We start from the raw sequence: 24,423 nt of genomic DNA on the forward strand, positions 1-24,423 counted from the left end.
ATTGTTGATGGGGATACTGTGCATACTGGCAGCTTGGAAATGGCAAAACAGTCTCCTGAGAGGATAGCTGGTTAGGAAACATGGTCTTGTCTGGGTAGACAGTGGATTATGTAAGTTTTCACTCATTCATTCTCATTCTAGTCACTAATCAAGAAAGTTCAGTCACAAACAGGTGAAAAAGAGATGTGTCTCAAGAGAGCATGTCTACCATTGAAAATCATTTCCTATATCATATAATTTTTTGGTAAGCAAAATGCATTTTTAAATTAACTTCGTTATTAACACGTTGTTAAATCTAGACAATCATAAAAACAATAAATCAAACCCTGATTTAGAGACTAACAATTTCTAAGGTATAAATACTTGACTTTTTTTTACATTTTTATTTAAACTTTTGACTTCCAAATTCTATCTTTCATCTCCTCCCTCCTAAGATGTTAAACAATCAGATATGGGTCAAACAAGCAATTATATAAAATGCTTTCATATTAATATTTTTGTAAATGACAACTGGAATAAAAGGGGAAAAAATGAAAGTGAAATGCACCAGTCTGTCTTCAAACAATTCAAACAAAACTCTGGAGGGGAATGATATGCTTCATTATTAGAACAATGGTATTAACTTGGATCATTGAATTGCTGGAAATAGCTAAATCATTCACAGTTCTTCATTGAATGATATTACTATTATTGTGTACAACTTTAATCTGGGTCCTGTTTACTTCACTCAGAATCAGTTCATGTAAATCTTCCAAGGTTTTTCTGAAATCATCCTACTTATCATCTCTTATTGCACAGTAATATTCCATTACAATCATATACCACAGCTTGTTTAGTCATTCCTCAATTAATGAGCATTCCTTAATTTCCAATTCTTACACACAAAAAAAGCAGCTATAAATATTTTTGTGCAAATAGGTAATTTTCCCATTTTTGATGTCTTTGGGACATAGACCTCGAAGTAGTATTACTGGATCAAAGGGTAGCATGTAAGTTCTTATGCTTTCACTAAAGATAAGGTCAAAATAGTAACAAATATCCTCATAAAGATTTTATAGAGATCTGAAAGTAAGTATATGTTAGTAATTATTGATAACCTTTGGTTACCTGTTTTGGCTGTTATCATGTCTGTGATTCTTTCAAGATTCTTTTGGTATTTTCCCCTTTTTCAGATATCTTGAAAGTTGATTCCTCAGTGGTTCAAAATTGTAATGCCTCTGGAATGGATTCTATTCTTTGTACTTAGTCAAACTAAATTATTCCCATCTTGTATGCATGAGTGTCATTTTCACTTCTTATAGCATATTGGGGACATAAGTACTGTATTTAGATTCTAAATGTGGTAATTCCACTATCATCAATGATGATATTTTACTGAAGAAATGCTAACAGATATATTCCATTTTTCATTTGCCTATTCTTCTCCCTCTGCTTTCATCTATAAATACTCTTGTGATGATTTTTCTTAGTTGAGCAGCTTACCAAGCTTTTTAAAGGCTCATTTTCCACTCCACTGCTTTTGGCTGTTTTGTTAGATGACATTGCTCAATAATCTTTTTCCTTCTTCTCTGTAACATACTTTTATTTTTCAAATTAATTTATATTCTAAACTGGTGCTGCCTGTGGCCACCATGCTCATTCAGGAAAACAGAACAAGTGTTTTCCAGTTGAAGTGTTGTTGGGGTTTTTTTTAATCTTTTAACTTTTTTTCTTTATACCAAATACATTTCTGTAAAAAATAGTGATAGTCCATATAGATGTCTCTTTCCTTATCTATTGACTATTTGGCATCATCATTTCCTCACATAAATAGTTGAGGTTAGAGTTTTTTAAATTAAATTTCATTTTCATTCTTTCTGCTTTCTTTTATTTTGATATTGATTTCAACCTTCATTCTAATTAATCAGTAGACTACATATATCTAATTTACATTTTTTCCATTGATAAGTCATTTCTCCAGAGTATAACTACTACATCCCTTTAGACTGCTAGAGATGGCTCCAAGTAGGTGGAAGATGTTTAGCACTTTAACTCACAAGTCCCTATAGGTAAGTTCTATCCATTATTATCAACAAGTTATTCATATTCACTTTTTAGAAAGAGGACTATACTTAGAGTAAGAACAATTGGTATAAAATATCCCTTCAGAATTCTGTCATACAGTCTCCTACTAGTACATATAGAATCCAAGGAATACTTGGCTCTAGTTTAGAGAGCATATGTGACATGGGAATACCTCGCAGTTCCTGAATTTAAGTTGGAAACTTTGCTGTATCTTCTGCTCTGAAGTCCTATTACTAGGTATTGCTAGTCACTTAGTGGAAAAGGAATAGCATTTATATAATTCCTGTTATGTGTCAGGCATTGCACTAAGGTCATAGGTAGTAAAGTATCCATTTCTCTTGATTTATGCTGCTCCATCAGTGCTCTTCATTAGAAATTGATTTCTAATTGTTGGGAAAAAAACTATTCTGTGATTTAAATTGTTTTATGGGAATTCATGAGAATTTACTTTTGAAATTTCTCCCATCCTCTAAATGTTTCTAAATACTTGAGGATTTATCATGCAGAATTTGAAAATGACAGATTAAAATTTCCCATTGTATCAGGAAACTTTGATGTTGATCAGACTCATAGTCCCCTTACCATTTACAATATGTTTCTTCTAAGCAATTATCTCCAATCACCAAATTAGAGATTTTGCCCTTACTTCATAAGGGAAAGTTTATAATTTAGATTTCTCAGCCTTAATTTTTTTATTTGAATTCTCAACCAAGTTCTAATGTGATGGATTCATTTCTTTTGTTAGTTTCACACCACAATTATTTGGAAGTCAGTCTTGTAGCACATCCATTAAGTAAAAATAGGAAGGAAAATTTGACCCCTTTAGCTTTGACTAAGAATCATAAAAGAGAAGGTTTCCTGGTGAAGAATATGAGTTCTTGATTTTGGGTTGATCATGTTAACCATAAGTATATGAACTGTCCTTTCTTTTTTGGAATCATGGCCATGCATCAATGCATATAAGCACATCCTATTTTTATTCTTTTTTTTTTCATCACAGAGTCTTTCATTTGAACTGGGCCAGTCGGCTGACATACTGCTCATTAATCATACATATTAACTTGAGTAGTTAAGGCTTTAAAATCCAACTTACCCCTTTCTCCACAGGGACTAGTTCCTGTTTTCAAAATGTGATGACATACGCTTCAGACACTGCTAATTAGGCCTTTCCCTTGAAAATTTATCCTGACATGTTTCAAGAACATTTTTTTCTCTTGAGTACAAGTTCATTAAATTATTAATTTTCTTTTATATGCCTTGTAGGATTCCCTGCATAATATGGTTTGCTTATATCTTAAACATTTATTAATCATGTACTTCATGATGAATATTAAAGTTAATCAGCACAATTATTTGAATGACTCTTCAATTTTAAATAAGCAACAAGTGGCTATTAGAGCACAGTAGGTATTATGTTTACAGATATCAAACAATAAATATAATTTAATAAATATAATATACATGTGAATAGAGAAACTGCTTAGAGAGTAAAGACTTCATTATCTTCAATAATGGAGAAACCAGTAGCATAGACAGTCCATAAGGGATATTCCTAAATCATTTCTACTGAATTTTGAAGTGTACTATTTATCATGATTTTTGCAACTGTTTTACCTTTCAAATTATGCTAAATTTGGATTAACATTCTCTAAATGGACTCCAATTGGAATCAAGTTGACAAGCTAGGGATTTTAAAACTCATACAAAAAATTAGAAAAAGCATAATGGACACAAAGATAGCAAGTAGTGGATTTCAGATCAGATATCACTCAGTAAAGCTTAGAAAAGGAAGAATGGCAATTCCTTGCTCAGGGATACTAAAACAGTAACGTGTCGACTTAATAGCAGCAATAAAGAGTCCTATTGCCTTATCAAAATGGATGACACCTATCCAGGTATGGTCATTTATGTGGACACAAATAATACCACCAGAAGGAACATAAAAATATTGCCAAAGATTATTGCCTTGGGTAGGAACCTGAAGACCATAGGAGCAAAGATTATGATTTCCTTTCTTTGCCCTTTCAAGACAAGGGGCACAGAGGAGAAAAATTAGTTTGGAAAATGACAGCTGGCTAAACAATATGGTGTTTGAAAATGGGATTTTGATTTCTGGATCATGGGCTGAAAACATGATGACAAATTTCTGTCTAAAGATAGAGTACACCCAATGAAAGCTGATATCTTTACCAGGTATCTAACAAATCCAATAAAAAAGGATATAAAATTAAGATATCATATAGAATAGCTAAAAAGAAGGAAAGAGAATAGCAGTTGAGACACCCATATGTTCACAATATTTGAAGTATTCTCATGTTAAAGAATCATTAAACCTTTTCCATTTGGCTGAATTAGAAGCAGTGAATGTGCATAGAGAGCAATTTCCTACCAATTAGATGTAACCAAAAGTAGAATGAGATGCCTTGAGGAATTGTAGGTTGCCCTTTTTTGGAAGTCTTTAAGCAATGACTGGATGATGACCAGTTGGATACATTATGGTGATGATTCCTTTTGTGTATGGGCTTGATTAGAGGGCCACTTAGATTTCTTCCATCTTTCAAACTGTGATTCTGATTTAGTGCCCAATTGTAGAAGTTTTGGCAGAAATAAAGAGACCATGCTTTGATAAAAATTTCTGCTTTGGGTGAATGTCATTAAAAAAAGGTCCCCCCCCCCACCTCAAAAAAAAAAAAAAAACCCATGAGAAAGAAGTTGAAGAATAACTTATAGAAAAGGAAGTTTCAAAATTGATATAAGGGATTTTCTGAGTAGTTTTGGATAATAGTGCAATTTATTGGAAGGAATCAACTCTTTCTGAAATGTCATTTACTGGACTTGGATTCAGAAGAATTTGATTCGAATCTTTTTTTTTTTTGATCTTGGAAAAGTCATTTGATCTTACTGAGTTTCAGTTTCCTCATCTGTGATGTGGGAATATAAATATTTATACAACCTGCCTGAGAGAAAAATTGTGATAAAAGTATTTTGAAAACTGCCAACCACTATGTAACTCTTACAATTAAATTAAGGAAGGTATTATCATTTCCTTTTTATTCTTTTTTAACAAATCCTGATTTCTCAATTTTTTAAAGTACTAATTTCCCTAATGAAATTACAAGAATATATTTAATATTAAACTTATATAACACTACTGCTTATTTTTGAGTTTTAAAGGAAATCCATTGGACTGATTCTAGAATTTAGTTAGTTCCTGCATTTTGTCAGTTCCAAAACTGAAATGTCTTTAATATCTCTTTTTTTGTCTCCTCTATTTCCATGATCCTTACACAGTCTTTGATTACCAACCACCTGTACTACTGCAGCAATCTCTTAGCAAATCTTTCCACTCTTATTTTCTCTCCCTCATAAGCCATCCTTTAAGCCATTGCCAGAATAATTTACAGAACGATCTAATTTTTATTTTTGTGCCCCGAGCACCAAGTAGAATGTCTGAAACAAAATAAGTAGTTAATAAATGTTGGTGGAATAGACTTTCAAACATATATTTGTTCATCTGGCTCTTACCAGGATGAGAAATTAATCTGCTATGTAGGATACTTGTCCCTATGTCCAAGACATTAATGCTATTTTCATATTTTAAAATATATCTTCTATAAAATAAAATAAGGTTAATGATATTATTAGAAGTAGTTAGGTGGCACAGTGGATACAGCGTCAGGTCAGGAAGACTATGTAATCCTAGGTAAGACACTTAATCCTGTTTTCCTGAATTTCTTCATGTGTAAAATGAGCTGGAGAAGTAAAGAGTAAACTACTCTAGTATCTTTGCCAAAGAAAATACCAAATGGGATTTTATATTGGACTGATTGTGGCATCATGAAAAATCAGACACAATAGAACAACAATAATGTAATTACTAATGTTTTCCTTAGAGAAACAAACACTCAACTCCCATTTTATACCATTGCTTTCCAAAGATGTGTTTAACAGTTCATATCAGTTATAAATCTTATTTCTTCTTTTCATGTTGATAGACAGAGAGGTGGCAGTTATGGAGGAGGGAGAGAGAGACAGACAGACAGACAGAGACAGACAGAGACAGACAGAGAGAGAGAGACAGAGAGACAAGGAGAGAAAGAGAGAGAGACAAAGAGAGAGACAGAGACAGAGACAGAGAGAGAGAGAGAGAGAGAGAGAGAGAGAGAGAGAGAGAGAGAGGGAGGGAGGGAGGGAGGGAAGGAAGGAAGGAAGGAAGGAAGGAAGGAAGGAAGGAAGGAAGGAAGGAAGGAAGGAAGGAAGGAAGGAAGGAAGGAAGGAAGAGCAAAAGGAAAGGGAGAGGGAGACAGACAAAGAGACAGAGAGAAAAAGACGGAGACAGAGAGAAACTGATTCAACTTCCAAGATATTTTGTAATGTTTCCCTGTATAATTAACTCATTCACAGATGTTGGTGCCAATCAAAGCTATCTTTTCTTCCTTGACACTTTCTTGATACCTTGTTTAGCTTGAGCTGATGTACAAATGTCCACACACACACACACACACACACACACACACACACACACACACACCAGAATCACTTAGAAGCAGGAAAGTATTTGAAACGAGTCAGCTGTGTTCGTGAAACCCAACCATTAAGATTACTCAAGCAGATGTATCATTTTACCAGTTTGGGTCTTGAATACCAAACTTCAGTTAAGTCAGATTGTTACTCCAACTTTACCTTCATCATTAGTGTATTTTTTTAAATTGCCAGTTCAGCAAGTCATTGTTATTGGCAATCTTCACTTTTCCAAGTTCTTGAATACTGAATGCTTATGGATCAAGTTTCCAATTTAAGACATTAGAACTAATGTGCTACAAGTCATCCTGTGAACATTAGTTTATTTATTGAAATGTTTTTGGTAATTTATTTAAATAACTTTTTGTTCTTTTTGAACTGATTGTCATCCTTTTGTGATTTTTAAATTGTGTCCACATAGGCAAAATGAATTAGAGAGTTAAGTGAATTAGATAATTTGAGGAAAACTACATTGTTGGAGAAAAACATGTTGATTTGTTTTTATTCTTAGATGGGAACTATACAAATTGATAATCTATATAATTCACACTCTTTTCAATGGTTCATCTTCATTTCCCTCATGTAAGCACAGACAAAAGCCAATAGTTGTATTAGAAAATCTTTGAGGTCTTCTCTATCCACAAGGGAGTGAAGCATTACATTCTCCCACCTCCATTTATTTGTTAAACGCCCAAAAGTTTGTCAGGTTTTAGTACTGGAACATCAGTGACATATAAATTGTTTCTTTATTACTACTTTCACCCTCCCAATTAATGGAAAAGAATAGTGATACAAATAATACAAACTATGAGGTAACATAATTTATTTTAATTCCTTTTTTGTTCTGTGCCACATAATTTCTTTTTATTGTAGCAAGTTTGCCTATGAAAAAAATGTTTTGCTTAGGCTAGTAGTAAAATATGTTGGGTCTGCCTAGTTATAAATAAGTAATAACAGTAGTAGGAGCTTTGTGAAGGGTTCGGGAAAGGAGCCAATACTTTAATGACTAAAAAGCACTTTTCATATATTGGCTTATTTGATATTCATAACAATAATATTAGCTAGCAATTAACATATTGCTTTAAGGATTCCTGAATGCTTTATATATATTATCTTATTTAATTTTTACAATAATATTATGAGGTAGATGGTATTATTCTCATTTTACAAATAAAGAAACTGATACTCAGAAAGATGAAGTGATTGCCCAAGATAACAGAAGTAATGACTAAACGAAATATGAACTCAAATCTTTTGAAATTTATTTTTATTTTCAGTGAACATGCCCTCGTTTTTATCCCTCCTGTCTACCATTCTCTCCACCCAAATTGAAAGAGAAAACTTTCTGACTTTGGTCAGTAATCTATGCAAGAATCAATACTTAGTAATCAATTATAATTTTAGGAAGTAGAAAATCATGTAACTTCATGGTACTTGCCTGGGATTGTAAATATATATATATGGGTATATACATATATGTGTATGTATATGTATAAGATACATATATGTACTACATACATGTGTGTGTGTATATATATATATGTATCCAATATTGTAATCCCCAAGAAAGTGTTATAGATTAACATACTTACCAAAATGATAACAAAAGCTTTGATTTCATCCATTCTGAGATATAGGCATTCCTGATTTATGACCACCCCATTTATAATGCATCTTTTATCTATAAATAGCTCCTGTCCAGAAATGACTCCTTCAACAAAATGAGGCATTTCCTCTCTCTTCCAGCATTTTAAATGTCATTTCTCTCCCTCTTCAAACTCCTTTCTCTATTTCTGCTTCAGACCACACCACTGGTTTAGATATTCCACCTTAACTAACTTTAGTCCCCACTTCTCATCTCATTCCTATGCTAGTCAAGGATGTTTACAATGGCAAGAAAATTGCAATAGCAAATGAGAAAGAGAGCAATAGGGGAAGGATTCAATTTTACTCATCAAACTGTTTGCAAAGCACTATATATGCTCAGTACTGGATCAGTTAGAGAATTTAGCTGCACATGGTCCCTACACTCGTACATCAGCCAGTCTAATAGGAGAAAATGGTGCTTACATAGTCCCTATAATGTAGCAGAAAGAGAATTGGTTTTGAAATGATGGAAGTTCAATTTGAATCTTGTCTCTGCTACTTACTGTCCTGACTTTGGTCCCCAGCTTCTTTATTTGTAAAATGTATAAGTTAGATTAGAATTTCTAAAATTCTTTTCAACCTTTTATCTGAAATGAAGATTAGGGCATTTGAGATAAACACAAATTATTCCTCAATCTCCAAGATGGGAAATGATCAGGGAGATTTAATGAAGGAGATGGCATTTGAATCAAGCTTTCGTGAATGATCAGAAAATCAGCAGATGAGGAAGAGGAGAGCTAGGTTCTAAGATTTGGCCTTGGAGGTTTGTTGACTTTAGATTGTTGTACCTCAAAAACAATATTCTATTTTCCAACTTTGGGGATTTTATCTGGTTGTCCCCCATATCTAGAACTCTCCCTCATAATCTTGGCCTCTTTCAACTCTCAGTGAAAGTACCACATTCTGCAAGAATTCTTTCCTAGTGTCCTTTATTTTTAGTCTCCTTTAGTTTTTCCCTCTATGGTTATCTCTAATGTATCTTTTATATATCTCTTGGTACAAAGTTGTTTTCATGTTGTCGCCTTATTAGACTGAGAACTTCCTAAGAGATGGGGCTTTAATTTTTCTTTTTGTTTGTTTTTTTTTTCTTTCTTTGTATCCCCAGTGTTTAACAAAGCATCTGGAATTTATTAGATGCTTAATTAATGCTTACTGTACTGACTTTATCACTTCACTATCTCTCTTATCTATACCTACTTCCATGCTCATGAAAGAGTACATGTATAGAACGCAACTAGAGGACGTACAAGGCATGTTTGGGGGACAGAAAGAAGTCCATCTTTGAACATGAATGTGTGGCAGAAGTGGGGTAGCAAAGTAGGACAGTGAATAAAACACTAGTCCTAGAAGCAGGAGGACCTGAATTCAAATATGCCCTCAGACCTGTCTGTATGACTCTGGACAAGTTACTTAACCCAGATTGCCTGAAAAAGAAAGAATTAATTAATTAATTAAAAACTAATGAATGAAAGCAAAATAAAAATAAAGAAAATAGTATGAAGCAAAAATAGAAAAGTAAATTTGGGGGGAGATGTTGATTTCCAGATAAAGGAATTTGGACTTCACTCTGTAGGAAGTCATTGATGGTTTTGAAGGGAGCAATATCTTTAAAGGTATGAGTATATGTGTACAAACAATCAGAGGGGAGAAGAGAGAAAAGAGGCAGAAAGACATGTTGAGAGGCTATTATTGAAGTCAAGGTGAATGATAATGAGGGCCTCTATTAATAGTAGTGGCAACAAGAATAGAGATCTGAGGATGATTAGGAAGGGACATTGCTGAAACAGGATCAGTGAACCATGGAGACCAAATTTCACTACACTACTGTGGTTTTCCCAGCTCCAGTAATCTATAAACAGATGTCCTTATAAAACTAGAATGGGTTGGGATAGGCTGCCTCAGAAAGACATGAATTCCCTCTTACTAAAGGTCCTTTCACCAAAATTAAAGGACCACTTGCCAAGTGTAATGTAAAGGACATGCTTATTTATGTACAATTTGGACTAGGTAACTTCAGAGATACTTTCTAAGTTTGAAATTGTGTATTTTTTTTCCTCTTGCCTTATTCTCATTTTTTAATTGGCTGTTGTTCTTCCTTTATACTCTGGATCCTATATGGAAAGGAGTCTGGTTGGTCCTGTTATATATAGATGACTCTTACTATGGTCTATTATGGTTCCAAAGATCCAAAATTCACTTCTATCTTCTATTTATGCCCTTTCTTTTTCATATATGAATCGATTTTTTAAGAGAGGGAAAGGAGGAGATGTAGCCAAGATGGTAGAGTAAAGGCAGGAGATTTGCCTGAGCTTTCTCCAATTCCCTTCCAAACAACTTTAAAAGAATGCCTCAAAACAAATTCTGGATCTTCAGACCCAGTGAAAGGATTGTTGAAGCTAATTTTTTAACCCAAGACAATTTAGAAAGTCAGCAGGAAAGGTCTGTCTCATTATGGTGAGAGTGTAACAGAGAAGAAGAGTGCAGGAGACCCTTTGTTGGTACTGACTGCAGAATTCTATTGCATTGCCAATATATAGTTCTGGGTCACAGTCCCAGGGCAAGAAGGACTACTAACAAAGATGACAGGAGAGCAGGACCATAGCCACAGTTCCAGGACAGAAAAAAATGTTTGTGGTTACTCACAGACAAGAACAGGGACCATACTTCTCCTTAGATCATACCATCTTAGAAGATCTGAAAGCTTACAGATTTCCAGAAAAGCTCTGAAAACAGCAATACAAGAAACCTGAAGCTTCCATTAGTGCCCCTTCTACTGCAGAAACAGAACCCAACCTTAACATAAAGTTGATGATCAAGAAATACACTAAAAAAATGAGCAAACAACAAAAATAGAATGTGACCACACAAAGCCACTAGGGTGACAAGAAAAATAAAATGCAAATTTAGAAGAAAACAATAAAGTTAAACTTCTATATCTAAAGCCTCAAAAAAAAAAATGTGAATTTGCATAAAGCTTAAAAAGAATTCCTAAAAGCATTCAAAAAGAATTTTTTAAATCAAGTAAAGACAGGGAGAGGAAAAATTGAGAAAAGAAATGACAGTGGTGCAAGAAAATAATGAAAAAAGAGTCAAAAACTTGGTAAAGTATATACAAAAAATACTAAAAAAAAAAAAAAAAACTTAGAATCGTAAAAGAAATGGTTAAAAAAAAAGATAAAATCCACTGAAGAAAAAAACTCCTTAAAAATCAGAATAGTTAAATTGGTAAAAGAGGCACAAAAAATTCACCAAATAATTCTTTTAAAAAGTAGAATTGGTCAAATGTAAAAAGCGGTACACAAGCTCAAAGAAGAAAATTATTCTTTAATTCTGAGGTAGATCCAGGCTCAAGCACAGGAACATTCTCATCTCTGACACGTGTGGGAAGTCTGGGGATTGAGTCCAGGAAAACTGAGGAAAGGCCCAGGTGTGCTGCAGAGGAGTGAAAGGGGGCCGGGGGAGGAGAGGGAATTAAAACAAGAAAGAACCAGCACAATTGGTCAGCCCCAGAAGAAGTGGGGCAGGGATGCTACAGCAGCCTCTTAGAGGAGGGTGGAGTTTTTTGTTTGGGTTCCAGGTTAGAGGGGATAGCTGAAGAGAAGCTAGAGACAGAATACCTCCCAAACCCAGGATTAAATGTATTTATGCTAGTTCTTATTTTTTAAAAATGACCAGAGGAAAAAAGACTTCAACCACAGAAACTTATTATGGGAATAAGGAAGACTGCTGTTCATCTTCAGAGGAGGATAGTGAAGTAAAAAAGCTTCTTTTATCCCAAAGAGTAATGTTAAATGTCTAATTTTCTAGAAAGAGTTGATAGAAGAACTCAAAAAAGATTTCAAATATCAAATGAGAGAGGCTGAGGAAAAAGCTTTAAAAATAACCCCAAGAAAAACAAGACTATGAAAAAATAGTTAACCAACTAGAAAAGTAGATACAGAGTCTTAAAGAAGAAAACAATTCTTTGAAAATTAAAATTGGGCAAGTGGAAGCCAGTGAAGCTATAATAGCTTCACTAGCTATAACAGATCAAGAAATAACAAAACAAAATATAAATAATTAAAAATATAACAGAACATGAAACATCTTATTTTTTAAAAAATCTGAAGAACAGATCAAGAAGAAGAAACTTAAGAAAAATTAGACTACCTAAAAGCTATGGGGAAAAAGGACCTTGATGCAATAATGCAACAAATTGTCAAAAAAAACTGTCCTGGAATGATAGAACAGAAAAGGAAAGTCAAAATAGAAAAAAAAAAATCTACTAATCATCACCTTTTTAATTAAAACTATTTGTTTTCAAAACATATACATAGATAATTTTCAATGTCTAACCTTGAAAAAGCTTGTGTTCCAAATTTTTCCTCCCTACTTCTCTCCCCCTCCTCTAGAAGATAAATAATGCAATATATGTGAAACATGCAATTTTTCTATACATATTTCCACAGTTATCATGCTGCACAGAAAAATGAGACCAAAAGGGAAAAAAATTAAAAAGAAAACATAATGCAAGCAAACAACAACAAAAAATGGAAAATGCTATGTTGTGATCTACACTCAATCCCCACAGTCCTCTCTGTGGATGCAAATGACATCACAAGGCCATTGGAACTGGCCCGAATCACCTTGCTGTTGAAAAGAGTCACATCTATCAAAATTGATATAATCTTGCTATTGCTGTGTACAATGTTCTCCTGGGTCTATTATTCACTTCACTTAGCATCAGTTCATGTCTCTACAGGCCTCTTTGAAATCATCCTGCTGATGGTTTCTTATAGAACAATAATATTCCATAACATTCATATACTATAACTTATTCAGGCATTCTCTAACTGATGGGCATCCACTCAGTTTCTTACTCCTACAAAAAGGGCTGATATGAACATTTTTGCACATATAGATCCTTTCCCCTTTTTTATGCTTATCATCACCTTAAAGAAATCCTAGAAGGAAAACCCATAGGAATATAATTGCTAAATTTTGAAACCTTTAGGAAAGAAAGAAAATTCTACAAGAAAAAAATGAACAACAATTCAAATATGCTGCAACTAAAATTAGAATTGTACAGGATTTATCAACAGCTACAATAAAAGACCAGAGTCTTAGAATAATATATATATTAACAATCAACATAACAATTCCCATGGCCAAAAATTTCTATCCAACAAAACTAAGCATAATATTGAACCAAAAAGGGCATTCAATGAACTTGGAGTTTTCAGGACTTTTTCTCAACTAAACATGAACTCAAAAGAAAATTTAACATGTAAAAGCTAACATCAATGATTAATTTCAAGGGACTCAACAAGGACAAATTGTTTATGTTTTTTACATGGAAATATAAACCATATGTTTGAGATTGACAACAGTAATTGGGTTACTCAAAAGAAATATTGGGGCAGAGCTGAGCATAAATTGACTTTAAAAAGCAAAACTGTCTCAAGCAAAAGTAAAAATAGTAATTATGCCATATGAGTGAAGTGCAAAGGAAGAATTGATACAGAGGCATTAGAGGGGTAAGGAAGGTTTCTAGTTCTGAAAATTTACTCTCATCAGGAAGGATTATATAGGGAATGATAGATAGATAGATAGATAGATAGATAGATAGATAGATAGATAGGTTTTATAACCCGTTCCATATACTATGAATGGTATAGCAATCTCCAAAATATATAAAGAAATAAAGGGGAGAGGGAATAAGATAAGATATAAGAAGAGTGTATAGGTTAATGGCAATGGGACAAGGTGTGTAGATTAATAGGAAAGGGACAAAGAGGGAGGGGAAAAGTTATAGGATAAAGTGGGATACAGAATGGTGTTTAAATTAATGAGAGTGGAATAAGATTGGTAGTTTAACAGAAATGGGGTAAAGAGGGAGGGAAAAAAGGTGAGGAAAGAAGATAAGGGAGAGATCCATGAATGGGGAAAGTTTAAGTAATAGCAAGGCAAGTTAAGATGTAGAATTAAAATAGAAAAGTTAGCAAGGAGAGAAAATAAGAGATATACACAAACATTATAATAAGGATCAGAATCATTGACTTAGTAATCAATGATCTCATAAAAAGTCAAACTGAAAGATTCACTCAAGAGAGAAATTTATATTATATATCAGCTATATTAATATTATTTTAGATACATGTCTACATATGTAAAAATATATATGTGTATATATGCAAGTAGGTATATATATGTGTATATATAAATATATGTATATGTGGATGTGGGAGAGAGCAAGTGAATAGAGATAGATATAGATGTATGTATATATGTATATGTATGTGTATATGTATATTATATATGTGTGTGTGTGTGTGTGTGTGTGTGTGTGTGTGTGTATATATATAATGTATTTGCTTAACGATAGCCTGCTTTGGGGAAGTGGGGGGATGAAAGGGGAAAATAGAATAAAATTGGAAGTACACAGTCAAGAAGAAAATAATAATTTACAAGTAAGCAAAGATGGACAGTCATGAATATATAATCTCTTCTATTATTGTATATGTTTTCTTGAAACAGCAATTGATTGTTATATATTTTGAATCCTCCTGATGTTAAAGTAGAAGTTCAAAAAAATCCACCAGTCACTTCTTAAAAGAGATTCCAAAATGAAAATTCTCAGGAATATTATAGACAAAATCCAGAGTTCCCACATCAAGTGGAAAATATTACAAACAGCTAAAAAGAAACAATTTAAATATCATGGATCCACAGTCAGGATAATGAGATTTTAGCAGCTTCCATATAAAAGGAATTGAGAGCTTAGACTATAATATGGAGAATTGGGATTACAATAAAGAATCATCCAACAAAAGTAGTAAATCTTCAGGGGAATAAATGGATATTCAATAAAACAGAGGACTTTCAAGCATTCTTGATGAAAAGACCAGAGCTGAATGGAAAATTTGATTTTCAAATAAAAGACTCAAGAAAAACATAAAAATGCAAATAGGAAAGAGAAATTACAAGGAATTCAATAAGGCTAAATTGTTTATATTCATACATAGGAAGATGATTCATGTAATTCCTAGGAACTTTCTCATTATTTTAGCAATCGGAATGAGTATACATAAATGAAAGTCATGAAAGTGAATTGAATGTGATATGATGATTATCTAAAAAAATAAAATAAAATGAAGAGGTGAGAAAGAGGGATATACTGGAAGAAGAGAGAAAGAAGATGTAGAATGGGGCAAATTATCTCACATAAAAGAGGCATAAAAGAGTTTTTATAGTAAAGAAAATAAGGGAAATACTTACTCTCATCAGAATTGGCTCAAAGAAAGAATAACATACACACTCAGTTGATAAAGAAATCTACCTTACTCTATAGGGAAGAAGGAGAGGAAGGGGATAAGAGAGATTACTGCCAGAAGGGAAGAAAGAGTCGGGGAGAAAGTTGTCAGAAGCAAAACAATTTTGAAAAGGGACAGGGTGAAAGGAGAGTGAGAGAAAAGAATAAACAAAAGGAAATAAGATAGAGGAAAAATATAGTAATCATAACTATAAAAAATTTATAGCAAATATCTGATAAAGGTTTTATTTCTCAAATATGTAGAGATCTGAGTCGAATACAATAAAAATATAAGGCATTCCCTAATTCATTTATGGTCAAATGATATGAACAGACAGTTATATAAAAATGCTCTAAATTACTATTGAATAGAGAAATGCAATTAAAAAAAAACTCTGAAATACTACCTCATGCCTAGCAGATTTGTCTAAAATGACAGAAAAGGAAAATGACAAATGTTGAAGGGATATGGGAAAGTTGGGACACTAAAGAAATGGTGTGGTTTAGAATGGATCCAATTGTTCTAAAAAGCAATTTGGAACTATAACCCAAAGTGATATAAAACTGGATGTGTGCTTTAATCCACCAATACATCTACTGAGTCTATACCCCAAAAAGATTATTAAAAAAGAACAAGGATCTATATGTTCAAAATATTTTTAGCAACTCTTTTTGTTGTGGCAAATAATTGGAAATTGGAGGGATGCCTATCAGTTAGTAAAGGGATAAACAAGTTGTGACATGATTGTGATGGAATAATATTGTGCTTTAAGAAATGATGAGCAGAATAATTTCAGAAAAACCTGGAAAAACTTACATAAATTGATTCTAAATGAAGTGAGCAGAACCAGAAAAACAGCAATATTATATGATGATAAACTATGAATGATTTAGCTATTATCAGCAATGAGACAAGAAAATTTCAAATGTCTTATGATGAAAAACGCTACCCTTATCCAGAAAAAAAAAAAAAACCTGATGGAATTGGATTACAAATTAAAGCATATTTTTACTTTATTTATTTTTGTTTGTTTTCTTTTAAAAACATGACTAACACATCTACTCTGTATCAAATTTCTCGCCTTCTGAATGAGGGGGCAAAGGACTGAGGGAATGAGAGAGAAAATTTGGAACAGATATGGAAAATGTTTTTTATGTGTAATTGGAAAAAATGTTAAAAATAGAGAGAGGAAAAGCAGAGATAAAAGACAATCTTTTTAGTCACTGTCTACTTTCCATTTGTAGTAAAACAAACAAACAAACAAACAAAATTTAGTAAATTCTCCAATCTGCATTCTTACTTCAGAAATGGGAGGTTGTAGCTGTGAGCCTTCATTCTGCTCTATCATGAGGCAAGAAAAGAAAAACAACTGACCAGAACCTTCTCTCAATTAATAAAAATCTCTGACTTCCAGGTGCTTACATACTATTGGGACTTGGGTATACAAAATATATACAAAGTAGATACAAATAATTTTTTTGTTATGGAAGGAACTAGTAATTTGGGGCAGGCAAGGATGATTGGGATAGTTTTCCCTATAGGAAGTGGCATTTGTGCTGAGATTTTAAAAAAGCGATGGATTTTAAAAGGCAGAGTGGAGGAAGAACCACATTCTGAACATGGGAAATAGCTTGTGCAAAGGCACAGAGACAGGAAATGCAATATCAAGCAGCAGAAGCAGACTGGCAGGAGTATAGAGTGAGCAGAAAAAGAACAATAACAAGCCAGAAAGTGATGGTTTTTATAGAATTGGTCATGCTATTGGAGTTATATAAGATATACACAAGTAAATAAATTCAAAATGTAATGCAAAGATAGAGATAGAGATAGAAACAGAAAGTCTGGAGAGGAGTGAAGAGAGAAACAAACAAGAGAGAAAGACAGAAATAGATACAGAGACAAAGAGAAAAGAGAGGGAAAAGACAAAGAAAGATAGAAGAGAGAGTGAAAGAGAGCGAGAGGAGAAAGGAAGGTAGAGGAGGGGACAAAAAAAAGGAGAGAAGAGAAACAGACAGACAGACAGAGACAGAGAGATTAAAGAGAGAGAAGAAGAGCATAAATAACTAGTAATTAATGGTTAATGGCTGGACTAATTAGGAAAAGTCTTATATGGAGAACTCCTGAACTTTGCTTTGAAAGAAAATGCCAGGAGAAAAGTAAAAAATTTTAGTCCCTTTAAGAAAAACCAGGATGTGTAGAAATATATTGCCTCAGCTATTCGCAGTTCTTCCCTTAGTCCCAACCTAACTCCAACATCTGCTTCCACCCTACTTTCTTCTCCCTCTACCAATGGAATCTCTGCCTGAAACCATGAGACATATTCCCAAAGGTTGAAGCTAGGAAAGGATACACACAATTATTGCCTAGGGGTGAACCATCCAGAAATCCTTCAACCCCCCAGGAAAATTGTAGTAGAAAATGTGTTACAGGCAATGTTGGAAATATGAACACATTTCCCTAAAGGAAAACTATTTAAAGTGGTACTTCACAGTGTAAACCATTAATGCAGTCCTATCCTTCAGATGCAGTATACATTTGGGGCTGTTCTGGATCATAATAGCTTTTGTTTCTTTGAGAAAAGGCATCCGAGTCTCAAACGGCCAACATCCAAATTACCTTTGGGAATTTTGTTCATAATTTCACACAAAAATATCAACTAAACTTTTTTCATATTACATAAACCACATCAAATAAAACAAAATTTTTTAAAATAGGTACTATTTCAATAATTTGAATCCACATTAATGGCAATTTTTAAATGCCCAGGAATGATCATTTACTTTTGAAAATAAGTACATGCAGTCATAACCAACAATCCTTGCACCTGGGTTAGGGAGTAGGAGAGCCCTCCTCCTCAGAGGAAAAGGTGTGAGCCCAGAAGTCAGAGGAAAGGACATTGTCCCCAGAGTGCCATGAGGTTTGTTTGCTACTCATTCTACATGGTAAGGGCAGAGGATATGAATAGAAGGGAAATGTGAGTAGAGGGCTCCTGGCTTGGGAAATTTCTAAAAACACTGAGAGTAAGACGAGTCAAGGGAGTACATATAAACACACACACATCATTACACACTATTTGTAAAAGGAATTTAAGTAATTGTTCAATTCCAGACAGTGACATGCGTCATTTGATGTAGATACTGGTAGTGCAAGTGCTGACTTGTGAATGTTTTATTTTTCTATGTCTTCTGAAACATGGTCACAATCATGCTGACATTTGACTAATTTTAAAAATGATCACTGCAGGAAAATTAGATGAATGATCTGCCTGGTTTTACCCCTTCCAAATCAGTATATTTCCTTCTAAATCAGTACAGGTATCTGTTTTGTAGGAAAGATAAATAAAAGTTGAACTTTTGGTTGAATTTACCATATCCAAACAGTGCCTTCCTTCCTGCAGGATGAGTAAATCACACTCTCAGCTGTCATTGATTTCATCTCTTTGTGTGCTTGTGAATTAATAAATTATAGTACTTTCTCGTGCTAAATAAAGTTTTATCATTGATTAGGCCCCACAGGGGACTAATTGCTTTTGGATTACAAAAAAAAAAAAAAAAAAACCAATATATTGAGTTTTGGAAAATGCAGTCTCAGACACCATAAAGTATTTTATTTGTGGATCTATGTTTAAGGATTCCTAATATGGAAATGTGTGCTTATCCTAATTCTGGTTTACATCTTCTGCCCACCAGAATAGTTCCTAGGTCTCAATTTATATGAGAAAGAATAAAACAAAAATATAGCTAATCTTCTCCCTTTACATACTGAAACAACATAAAATCAATACTGTACTCATGAACCAGGAATAACAATAATAATACCTAGGATTTCTATAGTGCTTTAAGGTTTATATTTATTATCTCATTGTAAGTTCACAACAATCCTGGAATGTAGGTGTTATTTTAGAGAAGAGGAAAATTAGCAGAAGTTAAATGACTTTCTCGAGATAATATACATAATTAGTATTTGAGGTCTAAGTTGAACTCAGGTCTTTTTGCTGCTAGGTCGAGACCTCGATTCATTATCCTCCATCCCCCAGCTGTCTCTAGATGACAAGAAAATCTATCTCCTATCAAACTCTTATCTTTACTAAGCAACATAGATGCCTTTTCTTAGTGGTGACAAACTAAAGCAAGATCTCCTGACCTTTGTAGAAGTAGGAGACGGTGTATGTACTGTCAAATTCAATTCATGTCTTGATTAGTTTGGAATAATCATTTATATAACATCCATGTCAAACACTATTCTAAGCCCTCTACAAATATTATTTGATCCTCGCAAAGACCTGAACATACAAACTAATATTATCACTTTATTTATCATCATATATTTATAATATATAATTATATATATATATAATACTTATATTATCATGTACTATTATCACTTTACAGTTGAGGAAACTGAGGCAGACAAAGGTTAAATGATTTGCTTGAGATCACACAGTATCTGAGGCTGTATTTGAATTGTGCTTTTCCAGCACTCTATCTACAATGAATAAATATCCAAAAAGATAGACCTTCTCTCTGATGTGACTGTAATAAGATGAAATTTAATAGAGAAAAAATTTTTATATTTTTATATTACATTTGGGTCCCAGAAATCTATTTCACCAATGCAAGATGAAGGAGACATGGTTTGAAAGCAGATTGCCTGGAGGAGATCTTGTAGTTTTAGTAGACATGATCAAAACAAGTCAACCATGTTTTGTGGGAGGTTTTGTGGGGGGTTTTGCAGCCAAAAAGAGAACATGATCTTGTGCTACATTAAGAAGCAAAGATTCTGAGAATAAAATTTTAGCCCTCTAGTACTTTATTTTGGTCAGACTACATCTGCAATGTTATATTCAATTCCAGTCATTACATTTCAGAATTGACTTTGGTAAAATGGAAAGCATCCAACAGAGGACAGGTAGAGTGGTGAAGGGTTTCAGGTCTTTGGTAAATGAAGATTGATTGACGAACCTGGGGATGTGTAGCCTGGAAAAGAAATATTATAAGGAGACATGATCTTTGTCTTTGTCTTCACTTACAAAGGCTATCTTCTGGAAGAGGGATTAATACAGAACTAGTAACAATGGACAGGAATTTAAAAGAGGTGATTTTAGGCAGGATGTAAGGAATATCAAATGATTATAGTGAACCAAAAGTAGACTGACTGCCTTCATAGGTAATAGTTCTCCATCATTGGAGATCTTAAAGAACGAATGAGTTATCTATTGTAGTAGGGCTTTTTTGGGAGGCATAAAATAATCCATAACTTACAAGATTCTCTTAAATTTTGAAATTTCATGATTTCCTGGTTCTGTAAACCAAATTAGTTAAGAATAAATTTTAAAAGGAGGGAAAAGAAAAATGTACTTGATAACTTTGCTGTATATTTGTAGGGAGTAAGTTGTACATGGTAGATTGGCAGTTTCGTGTCCAATCATCATTTTTATTGTACCATATTATTGGAATGCTTGTTTTGTTCCTTAAATTTAAAATTAAATAAATAAAAAAGACATTTTTATGTAAGGAGTAGACATTTAAGCTCACAAATAGAACAGCTGAAAATTGTCTGAGATTTAAAAAGATTTAATTAATATACAATATGCCACTATCATAGGATGATAAATACAGTCACTGTTGAGTTCCAAAAGATGACTCTTATCAAATGCAATGGAATTCATTATTAGGTCATCTTACATACCTTTAAGGAGCAGCAGGGAGGGTAGAAGCTACTAGTAAAAATTAATGTGATGCAAATACATTGCTTAGCATCATTATGAAGAACTAGCCTGTAGCATTTGGATTAATTGATGGTGTAATCAGTGATATCGAGTTGTGTGGATTTAGAAAGATCTTGATCTTGGTTAGCTTGTGTTGTCACCAAATCTGTTTGAAAAGTTTTCTTATCTTAAAAAACCAGAACCATAACATTTGTGATTTCCATTTCTCTCTTTTTTTTGTTTAAAGGGAAGGCGTGGCAAAACAGGCCCCCCTGGAAAACCAGGACCACCAGGACCTCCTGTAAGTAAATAATAAAGAGAACTTTTTTTTTCTTAGTATTGGCTATGGCTTTTTTTAAAATCTATGTTTATGGCATTTCAATATTACTTTTTATCTACCCTTAACTTCGATACTTCAAACATATACACTTCCTCTTCAGATGTATTGGACTCAGACCCAAAGTGTAGAACCTGTACCTCCTAGATTCCAAAAGCACCTTGGATGTCAAAAATATGTTGGCTCCCAGAGGTTACTATTTCAGGATTCCAAAGAGATAGGTCCTAGCTCTATCCCTGTTAGATTCCATTTTTCCCACTGCCTTAAATTACTCTCCTGTGATAAAGACATAGTCTATTCTACGTGACTCTTGTCCGTGTTCTCTCATAAATTTGACACAGGAAGACCACCCATTATACTAGACTCCTTCCTTACCCATTTCTGACATTCAGAGAATACTAGAACTTTATGGTTGTGCATCTGTCCAATCTAGCCAGTCTATCCATTGTTCCCACCATTCATTTCCCTAATGATATCTTTTCCTCAGGGTTCTTTAAGACATTCTGGTAAAATAAAAGTTTTCTGAAAGGAAGGATCATTATCTTTCTTTTTGTTTGCATCCCCGGTGTTTAGTAGGCAATTTGTGAATACTGGTTGAATAGAATAGATCACAGAGAGACTATTGAGTGCTTAGAACTTCAGAACTAGAAAGGATCACATAGATTATGTCACTGAAGAGGAAGGGAAGGGAATTAGCATTTATATAGCATCTACTATGTGCTGGATACTGTACTAAGCACTTTACAAATGTTTTCTCATTTCAAATTTGTGGATTAGGAAACTGAGGCACATTTGTGGATTAGAAAACCGAGATATAGTTGGCCAGTGTCACATACAGCTAGTTAGTGACAGAAACGGCATTGGAGACCACATCTGACTTCCAGCCCAGACACTCATTCTAATATAGTGAATAGGTCACTAAGCTTACTACCCAAAGGGCCACTTAGATTTTGTGCAAATACACTAAGTGAACAGGATGAATCACAGTTGATCCATTTATTTCTGCCACTCTGGCTATCCAAGCGGATTGCCACTTTATTGATTTGACTGTGGCAATTAGTCCGAAAAGAATGGATTGAGCATCCTGGGATGCAGTCTTTCAGAAACCCTGCATTGTTGGCTTTTATTGCATTTTTTTGGCAAGATGAAGGACATGAATTGGAATTTCCAATTATTGTCTTGTGGTTTAAAAGAGAGAAGCTGGTGCATGCTAACAGGGCAGATTAGACCCTCACATAGTTTACCAAATGTATGAGGCTGTGTTTAAGAGAGGATAATGATTGTCTCAGAGGAGGAATTTGAATGATGAAGGCCTTTGTGATTGAGCTTGCCAACTGTTTGAGTAGCATAAAGGATTAAACCTTGTCCTGGAATAAGTACCCGACTATAGATCAAATGAGTTTACTGAAGAATTAAAAAGATTAAGAAATGCATAACTATATAAAAAGGATTTATAGCTTTGAATGCTAGAGGTTTTAACTTAGAGATAAACATGTATGTATGATTGGGCAGGGAGAGGACAGAGAATGAAAGATGGGCATTGTTTTACTTAATGTATGTGATTCAGAATGTAAACCCAGATACGGGTCTGATGCACTATGTTCATTAAACTTTGAAATGCACAGTATTTAGAAGAAATATTGGCTATCTGTCTTAGGTTTTTTTAAAAAAATGTAATGATACCCAATTTGCTGGATTACAGTAAATAGGAAAAATCTATACCAGAAGGAAAAGATTCTTTGAGTCAGAGGTTAAATTTTCATAAAAAGCTAAAGGAAAAACATAGTCATACTGGCTGTCAGCTAGTTTAGTGTTTGGTTTTTTTAATCACTTGGATAAATATGTGTCTGTTTAAACTACTTCTATAAACTAACATTTTATATGTCATTTGATTTTACTAGGCCTAAATTGATTATATGTCAACAAGAATCCTGTAAAAAATATAATCCACCATGTCTTATTGTTTTTGTCTTTACATTCTTAGAGAGTGTGGGTAAGAATGGTTTTGAGAAATAATGTGAAGTAATTAGCTCCCTAATATAACTTAGGTTTTCATAGGGTTTTAAGGTAAACAAAATGCTTTTCTCCCAGCAGCCTGTTATAGTAGGTTGTATAACTATATTATGCCTATTTCATAGATTCATAGATTTCATATGATTTGCCCAAGATTAATGGTTAATAAGCAGTGAAGTTGGTATTTGAATTTCAAGTCTTTCAAGTCTAAGTCTTTGTACCACACCACATTGCTTCTCACTAATATAACATGACGAAAACAAATAAAAAACGTTTGTTGTAGTAATGTCATTTTTAGTATCTCAAATAGGCCATCCCTTAAGCAAGAAGGACTATTTCATTTTTGTTCTTGTATATCCTGTGCCTATAAGTCCTGACACTTAATAGGTCATTATACATATTTGTTAAGTTCACACAGCTAACAAGTAAGTGAAACTGGATTTAAATTCCCATCTGTCCAACTCAGAATCCATTGTTTGCTCCACTGTGCCACATGCTGCAATAAGAAGAAACCACCAACTCTCTAGACAGCCATTCTGCTTTTGTACAATTATTAAAACAATAAGTCAAAATTTTTTCTTTACAATTTTCCCATGTGCTCCCAACTCTGTTCTCTGGATAAGAAGTGTTCAGTGTTCATCAGATAAATAAATATTGTACCATCATGGTATTTTCTTTTCTCTGGGCTAAGTATCCCCAATTCCTTCAGACCCTCCTCATTGACTCAAAGCCCCTACAGTGTCCCAGTTGCTAATCATTGGCATCTAATTAGTCCAGCAAATTGAGCTCTTCACTAGAAGACTTGAATTAAAATCTAGCCTCAGATATTTTCTGATTGTGTA

At 33.6% G+C, this 24,423-nt stretch overlaps 1 protein-coding gene across 1 annotated transcript in view; it reads left to right on the forward strand.

Annotated features, from left to right (window-relative positions):
- COL19A1 (collagen type XIX alpha 1 chain) overlaps positions 1-24,423 on the forward strand; it is a 347,108-nt gene that overhangs the window by 184,091 nt on the left and 138,594 nt on the right. Inside the window, exon 15 of the mRNA XM_051996709.1 lies at positions 21,479-21,532. Coding sequence (XP_051852669.1) covers positions 21,479-21,532 — 54 coding nt within the window. The remainder of the gene's footprint in view (positions 1-21,478; positions 21,533-24,423) is intronic.

This window comes from Antechinus flavipes, chromosome 4 (genome assembly GCF_016432865.1).
Source record: "Antechinus flavipes isolate AdamAnt ecotype Samford, QLD, Australia chromosome 4, AdamAnt_v2, whole genome shotgun sequence".
NCBI lineage: Eukaryota > Metazoa > Chordata > Mammalia > Dasyuromorphia > Dasyuridae > Antechinus > Antechinus flavipes.